This window comes from Rhinoraja longicauda, chromosome 15 (genome assembly GCF_053455715.1).
Source record: "Rhinoraja longicauda isolate Sanriku21f chromosome 15, sRhiLon1.1, whole genome shotgun sequence".
NCBI classification, from domain to species: domain Eukaryota; kingdom Metazoa; phylum Chordata; class Chondrichthyes; order Rajiformes; family Arhynchobatidae; genus Rhinoraja; species Rhinoraja longicauda.
Window position 1 is genome coordinate 43,534,978 of NC_135967.1, and position 8,609 is coordinate 43,543,586.

An 8,609-nucleotide genomic window follows, 5' to 3' on the forward strand; every position below is an offset into this window, starting at 1 on the left:
TTCAGACTCTAACATCACCTATTCCCTTTCTCCAGAGATGCTGCCTGACCCGCTGAGTTACTCCAGCACTTTGTGTCTATCTTAGTGTGAGGACAGGCTGTTTATCGTTAGCTTGCATTCCCTTTCTCCGTATCCCTTTGAGTACAAGACCTTTTAAACACTGTTTATTGTAGCTTCAGATCGTTGTGACACTCAGCAATGACGCAAAAGGAAATTTCAAAAGATAGCATCAAAGCCATGACAGAATGTAAGAAGCATTTAGGGCTGATGTAAGAATCATTTAGGGTGGTGCAGCGGTAGAGTTGCTGCCTTACAGCGCCGCTGTCCCGGGTTCGATCCTGACTACGGGCGCCGTCTGTACGGAGTTTGTACGTTCACCCCGTGACCACATGGGTTTTCTCCGAGATCTTCGGTTCGGTTTCTTCCCACACTCCAAAGACGTGCAGGTTTGTAGGTTAACTGACTAGGTGTATGTGTAAATTGTCCAGAGTGTGTGTAGGATAGTGTTAGTGTGCAGGGATCGCTGGGCGGCGCGGACTCGGTGGGCCGAAGGGCCTGTTTCCGCGCTGTATCTCCAAAAACTAAAAAGCTAAAAAAAATTAAAAAGCTGCAAGGAAGTACAGCGAGAGGAATCGTGGGTTTCTTGACCGTTCTTTCGGTGCCTCAATCAATCGCTAGGTCACGACATTAGTGTTGACAGCACAAATGAACACACAGTCCACTACTGCCACAATGAATCTTCATCTGACATCCTCTTGCCAATATTCCAGTGGCAATCAGGAGCAAGAATCTTGACTAATGTTCCTGTTCACCCTGGTGCACGGGTTTGGGAGACACGCTGAAGTTCTCAGTGGTGTCCCTGGCTGAGATTAGTTTAGTTTAGTTTAGCAATACAGTGCCAGTCAGCCCACCGAGTCCGCACCGACCAGCACCATAACACTACCCCACACACACCAGGGACAATTTTACATTTTTATACCAAGCCAATTAACCTGCAAAGGTGTACGTCTTTGGAGTGCGGGAGGAAACCGAAGATCTCGGAGAAAACCCACGCGGGTCACGGGGAGAACGTATACATTCTGTACAAACAGCAACCACAGTCAGGATGGAACCCGGATCTCTGACGCTGTAAGGTGGTAGTTCTACTGCTACGCCACCGTGCCGCCCAATTAGTTGAATCAATGACGGCCAAATGCAATTTGGGATTGACATCATGATTATGATGGTACACTACACTGGTCGGTGATGTTCCCATTTTAAGGTCAGGGCAGATAACCCATTATTTACACCACCGGCTTGGAAGTCCCTAGAGGCAAAAATAAGTCATGCTGCACTTTCACAAGTCACAAGAGCAGAATTAGGCCATTCAGCCCGTCAAGTCTGCTCCGACATTCAATCATGGCTGATCTATCTCTCCCTCTCAACCCCATTCTCCTGCCTTCTCTCTCCATAACCCCTGACACCCATACTAATCAAGAATCTACCACTATCTGCCATAATAATATCCAATGACTTGGCCTCCACAGCCGCCTGTGGCCATGAATTCCACAGATTCACCACCCTCTGACTAAAGAAATTCCTCCTCATCTCCTTTCTGAAGGTGCATCCTTTTATTCTGAGGCTGTTCCCTCTGGTCCTAGACTCTCCCACTAGCATAAACATCCTCTCCACGTTTGATCTTACTTCCTGAAGTCCAAATGGAAAATAGATAGAAGCAAGGAACCGCAGATGTTGGTATTAGCGTGAAAAGACACAAAATGCTGGAATAACTCAACGAGTCCGGCAGCAACTCCGGAGAACATGGCGAGCTTTCAACGGACAGTCTGAAGAAGGGCCCCTGACTCGAAACATCACCTATCCATGTTCTCCAGAGATGCTGCCCAGCCCACATAGTTAAGTTTAGAGATTCAGCACAGAAACAGGCCCTTCCACCCACCAAGACTGTATCGACCAGTGACCCCCGCACATTAACACTATCCTACACACACTAGAGACAATTTTGCATTTACACCAAGCCAATTAACCTACAAACCTGTACATCTTTGGAATGTTGGAGGAAACCGAAGATCTCAGAGAAAACCCACGCAGGTCACGGGGAGAACGCACAAACTCTGTGCCCGTAGTCAGGATCGAACCTGGGACTCTGGCATTGTAAGGCAGTAGCTCTACCGCTGTGCCACCCCTAGTTACTCCAGCTTCTTGTGTCTGATACACTCCGTGACACATGCACATGCATGTGCACTCGCACGCACACACACAAATTCACATATGCACACAAACACGCGCGCGCTCACACACACCCACCCCACTCACGCACACACACAAATTCACACATGCACACACACACACGCTCACACACACCCAAGCACACACACCCACTCATGCACACTCATATGCACACTCACAAATCTACTCATGCACACACACACGTGCACTCACACACCCACTCACACGCACAAATTCACACATGCACACACACGCGCGTGCTCACACACACACCCATGCACACACACCCACGCACACACAGCCACTCACACGCCCACTCACGCACTCACATGCACACACACAAATTCACACATGCACACGCTCACACACACACGCTCACACAGTACACCCACTCGCACACACACACGCGCACACACTCACTCACACACCAACCACTCACCTGTTGTGAAGATGGGGGTCGAGCTCACATCGCTGCATCACTGTGTCGCAGTCAGGCCGGAAGGGGCATTGAACCATCAGCTTGTCGAGGAGGTTGCGCACCAGGAGGCTGGACTTGCGGCAGTGATGGAAGTGCAGCCTCTTGCGGTCCATGGGGCAGAAGTGCTGCTCCTGCAGGAAGTTCTCCAGGCACTTGAAGCAGAAAGTGTGCTGGCAGGGTGTGTCGAGCGGCTGCATGAGGGGCTGCAGGCAGATGTGACACACCAGCTCATCGTCCACCTCGTCCCGGTAATCGTACAGGTGGTTCTCCAGCACCATGTGAGCCTGGCCACACTCGTAGCACAGCTCACTCACACTGGAGCCCGTATCTCCACCACTCTGCTCATTCATGGTCTCCATGGAGCGCCGGGGGACCACCCCACACACTCACTCTTCCACGTTACGCCAACCAGCGGCCAATACCTGCTGCAGAGGGAAGGCAAGATCAACATTACTACATGGGTCAGACGCGAATCAAGCTGTTATCAGACTACTGAACCTATCAGACATCCCACCACAGCTCCATCCAAGACCACAAGAAATTGCAGAGGATTGTGGACGCAGCCCAGACCATCACACAAACCAACCTCCCTTCCATTGACTCCACCTACACCTCACGCTGCCTCGGCAAGGCCAGCAGCATAACCAAGGACCAGTCTCACCCTGGCCACTCCCTCTTCTCCCCTCTCCCATCAGGCAAGAGGTACAGAAGTGTGAAAACACACACCTCCAGATTCAGGGACAGTTTCTTCCCAGCTGTTATCAGGCAACTGAACCATCCTATCACAACCAGAGAGCTGTCCTGAACGTCTATCTACCTAATTGACGACCCTCGGACTATCTGAGATCAGACTTTACTGGCTTTACCTTGCACTAAATGTTAATGCCTTTATCATGTATCTGTACACTGCGAATGGCTCGATTGTAATCATGTATTGTTTTTCCGCTGACAGTTGGCACACAATAAAAGCTTTCCACTGTACCTCGTTACACGTGACAATAAGCTAAACGAACAAATATTCACTGTGGAATCCAACAGCACCATTAACAAACAAGCAGTTAAACAAATAAAAAATGCCCACACTCGAAACACTTAGTAGGTCAGGTTTCGGTTTAAGTTTATTATTGTAACGATTGTAACGAGAAACAATGAAAAGCTTTGTTCTGTGTCAAATCAGAAATAGTTTTAGTTTTAGAGATACAGCGAGGAATCAGCCCAAACCCCTCCCCTCCAAACCCCTACCATCCCTCCACAGTTCCTGACACAAGCCGCCCTCCAGCCCCCTGCCCACACCCCCCCCCCCCCCCCGTCGTGTTTTCACCATCCCCCTTGACCTACTTTGTTCCATAATACAGAACCTGAAGAAGGGCCCCGACCCAAAATGTCGCCGGTCCATGTTCTCCAGAGATGCTGCCTGACCCGCTGAGTTACTCCAGCACTCTGTGTCTTTCCTTGGTAAACCATCATCTGCAAGTCCTTGTTTCAATAGAATTAGCGTATTGTGTCAAAGATTCCGCGCAGATAGCTGGAGTAACTCAACGGGTCAGGCAGCATCTCTGGAGAAAAGAAATAGGTGGCATTTCGGGTTGAGACCTCTTCATCAAAGATTTTTCATCACAACTTATTAAGGGCCTTTGTCACAAAATACTAATTCTAAGATCCTTAATCAGTTTTAATGAAGAATCTTTGACCCAAAATACTAACTCGCTTTCTCTTTCCATAGATGCTGCCTGACCTGCTGAGGAGTTAACATAGAAACATAGAAAATAGGTGCAGGAGTAGGCCATTTAACCCTTCGAGCCAGCACCTCCATTCAATATGATCATGGCTGATCATCCACATTTTCCCCCATATCCCTCGATTCCGTTGGCCCCAAGAGCTAAATCTAACTTTCGCTTGAACACAGCTGTCTTAATATAAACTTTCAGTTTGTGCGGCTTCTAAAAATATGTTTCATGTGGTTTAGCAGATCACACTTCAAGTTGCAGGTCTAGACGTAACAAAGCTGGAATTACCGGTAACTTGAACGAGTCTGGAAAACCTCCTGATTGACAGTCTCTTCATTGCAGCTTAAAATCACCTCATTTCAAGGTATATGAACAGCACGACAATCGATCGTTTCGCTGAACACCTCCGCTCAGTCCGCCTAGACCTACCTGATCTCCCGGTGGCTCAGCACGTTAACTCCCCCCTCCCATTCCCACACTGACCTTTCTGTCCTGGGCCTCCTCCATTGTCAGAGTGAGGCCCAGCGCAAATTGGAGGAACAGCACCTCATATTTCGCTTGGGCAGCTTACACCCCCAGTGGTATAAATATTGACTTCTCTAACTTCAAGTAACCCTTGCTTTCCCTCTCTCCCCATCCCCCCCCCCCCCCCTTCCCAGTTCTCCCACCAGTCTGACTGTCTCCGATTACATTTTATCTCTGTTTGCGTTGTTGTTACCTTCTCCCAGCTAACAATGATCCATTCTACATTTTCCTTGATCTCCATTCCCTTTGTCCTGTTTTCACCCCTTACTCTTCCTTATCTATGTACCTCCCACTCCTCTGACATCAGTCTGAAGAGGGGTCTCGACCCGAAACGTCACCCATTCCTTCTCTCCAGAGATGCTGCCTGACCCACTGAGTTACTCCAGCATTTTGTGTCTATCTTAGATTTAAAGCAGTATCTACAGTTCCTTGCGACTCATCACAATAATGGTGTGCCTATGAATTCCACCTCTGCTCCAAGCATCATGTTGATGTGATGCACCTTGGGTTGCCAACTGTCCCGTATTAGCTGGGACATCCCGTATTTTGGGCTAAATTAGCTTGTCCCGTACGGGACTGCCTTTGTCCTGTATTAGTAGGGTTGCCAACTTCCTCACTCCCAAATAAGGGACAAAGGGTGACGTCACCGCCCCGCACCCCACATGACCTCGCCCAGCCAGCGGCCACGTGCTCCCGCTCCACCAATGGCGGCCGCCCAGGACTGGGCCTGTACTCACGGGTCAGGCAGCATCTGTAGAGGCAATGAACGGGCAATGTTCTTCGGATTGATTGTAGTAGGGGGGAGGAAGATGTAAATTGAGGTGGGAGCGGGACAAAGTGGGTGTAGGAGGGGGGGGGGAGGGCCACATTTGTGGAGTAAGTGACAAAGGCTAGAGATGAAAAGAAGACTAAAGGGTGTCAGATGAGGAGGGAAGAGGTGTGAAATCAAGGATGTTTGCACTTTTTGTCTTATCCGTTTTCTCCAAAGATGCTGCCTGACCCGCTATTTGAACTTTGGAGATACAGCGCAGAAACAGGACCTTCTGCCCACCGTCTCCGCGGCGACCAGCGATCGCCCTGTACACTAGCACTATCCTACACACTAGTGATTCATTGCCACATACATAGACATAGAAACATAGAAAATAGGTGCAGGAGTAGGCCATTCGGCCCTTCGAGCCTGCACCGCCATTCAATATGATCATGGCTGATCATCCAACTCAGTATCCCGTACCTGCCTTCTCTCCATACCCCCTGATCCCTTTAGCCACAAGGGCCACATCTAACTCCCTCTTAAATATAGCCAATGGACTGGCCAATTTACAGAAGCCAAGTAACCTACAAACCTGCGTGTCTTTGGAGTGTGGGAGGAAACCGGAGCACCCGGAGCAAACCCACACGGTCACAGGGGGAACGTACAAACTCCGTACGGACTGCACCCGTAGTCAGGACCGAACCCGGGTCTCTAGTGCTGTGAGGCAGCAACTCTACCTCTGCGCCACCGTGCTGCCCGGATTTAACCACAAGGACGTTTAGTTCAGTTTAGGTTATTGTCATGTGTACCGATTTACAGTGAAAAGCATTTGTCGTGTGCTAACCAGTCAATCGAGCCTTATGCAGTGCCAGAGCAATTCAGATTAGAAAGTTCTGGTAGTTTCATGGTTTTGTAATTTAATATTGAATTTAGGTTTCCTAGTTACCGTAGTATAATTACATTTCTGGCACTAAATCAATGGTGTGGACTTTGATCAGTACCTTACCAAGGCCTGAACCATTCAGTCCAAGTGCAAACACATACACCTTGTGGTAACAAATTGAAGAGGGCGAGCTGGTTGACAACTTAGTTTGAACAGAAGTTATCAGGCAATAATAAAACAGTAGCTAACTCAAAATCAGGCACACATTCGCAGTCCTGAATCACACACCACACAGATATCCAAGCCACAACGAACACAACTCCTGCTGACAAATGTTTGACAATATTAACCACTCCCTCTAACCTCCCCAGCTTTGCTTGGACTCCCCTGCCCTGCATTACAGTGCATGGCAGGAACAACATGTACCCTGCGCTAACAGCACATGACAATTTCCAAAAGAATTGGTTCTCCTTTTTTTTAAATAAAGAAGCCAGCAAGTCAGACAGACATCCATAGCAGTCAGACAAACATCCTGTACGTAAGTCAGGATGTCCTTTCAGAACAATGCAGTGTACAAAGTCACACGGTGGCGTAGCGGTAGAGTTGCTGCCTCACAGCGCCAGAGACCCCGGGTTCCACCCTGACTACGGGTGCTGTCTGTACGGAGTTTGTACGCTCTCCCCGTGACCTGCATGGGTTAACCCCGGGTGCTCTGGTTTCCTCCCACACTCCAAAGACCTACAACTTTGTAGGCTAATTGGCTTGGTAGAATTGTAAAATTGTTCCTAGTGTGTGTAGGATAGTGTTAATGTGCGAGGGTCGCTGGTCGGCGCGGACTCGGTGGGCCGAAGGGCCTGTTTCCGCGTTGTATCTGTAAAACTAAACTAAACTAAAAAAGACACTAAATTTTCTGCATTTACTGAGAAATATTAATTTGAGGCCAATCAATAAAAGGAAATGACCTGCTGAGAGATAATCACTCAATACAAAAAAAAACCTTCGCTTCCCACTTTATGAATTCATTTCCTTCTCAAACTAAATGACCCTTGCAGCAACTTAGTGAACCAAGGCTTGGAATTTGGCTTTTGGATTTAATTTTAACTAAATTACCTAGTTGGTGCTGCTCAGTAAGTCTTGTTTCAATGTGTTCTCTGCTCCATTTCATTCATTAAACCTAATTTCTAAAATTCTAACCCAGTAGCACATTCCCGCTTATTTTCCAAAGAAGATGCCAAAATCAACACCCCTGCTCGTTTAATACTGAGCCGGGTCAATTTTAGAACCAAAGTGTACAGCACAAAAGCACAGCCATCTTAAAATTCTTTGAAGACACGAAATACTGGAGTAACTCAGCGGGACAGGCAGCATCTCTGGAGAGGAGGAAAGGGGGACGTTTCAGGTCGAGGCCCTTCTTCAGACTGAGTGTCAAGGGCAGAGGGAGACTAGAGGCAATGGAAAGGTACAGAACAAATCAGAGCCGGCACCGATGGCCAATGAGCCCACAAATGGTCCATTGTTGGCTGTGGAGGAGGGGATAATGAAGGGATACGAACAGTGGTACTAGCAGGACGTTACTGGGGTGGGGGAGCAACGGAGAGAGAGGGAATGCAAGGGTTACCTGAAATTAGAGAAATCAATATTCACATATATATATATATATATATATATATATATATATATATATATATATATATATATATATATATATATATATCAAGATTCTTTGCTCTAGGCACCCCCATCTTAAAACAAGCCTGGAGTTGTGCCTACATTCTTTCCTTCATGTTTACTGCGTTTCATTGAAGGAGAATTTGTCTGCACCATTATAAACTGAGGGGATAAAAAGCACAGATACTTACATGGCTTTTCCACCAGCTGCTGGTATCCTGCATCTTGACAGCAACAATCACGGCTGTGGTTACCGATAATAAACCTCCATTTTGTGTAAACTCCCGCTAAAAATAGCAGCTTGGTAAGATGTGTGGAAAATCATCCCAGAGTCCAATTAACAAGAAG

General features: G+C 47.8%; 1 protein-coding gene across 4 annotated transcripts in view; it reads right to left on the bottom strand.

Annotated features, from left to right (window-relative positions):
• lnx2b (ligand of numb-protein X 2b) overlaps positions 1-8,609 on the bottom strand; it is a 61,719-nt gene that overhangs the window by 21,726 nt on the left and 31,384 nt on the right. For 3 of the 4 annotated variants that reach the window (XM_078412024.1, XM_078412023.1, XM_078412026.1), the window contains one exon: positions 2,666-3,129. In XM_078412024.1, the coding sequence (XP_078268150.1) occupies positions 2,666-3,063 (398 nt within the window). In that variant the 5' untranslated portion in view covers positions 3,064-3,129. Of the gene's footprint in view, positions 1-2,665; positions 3,130-8,452; positions 8,549-8,609 lie in introns of all 4 variants that reach the window. The other variant, XM_078412025.1, reaches the window with a different exon arrangement.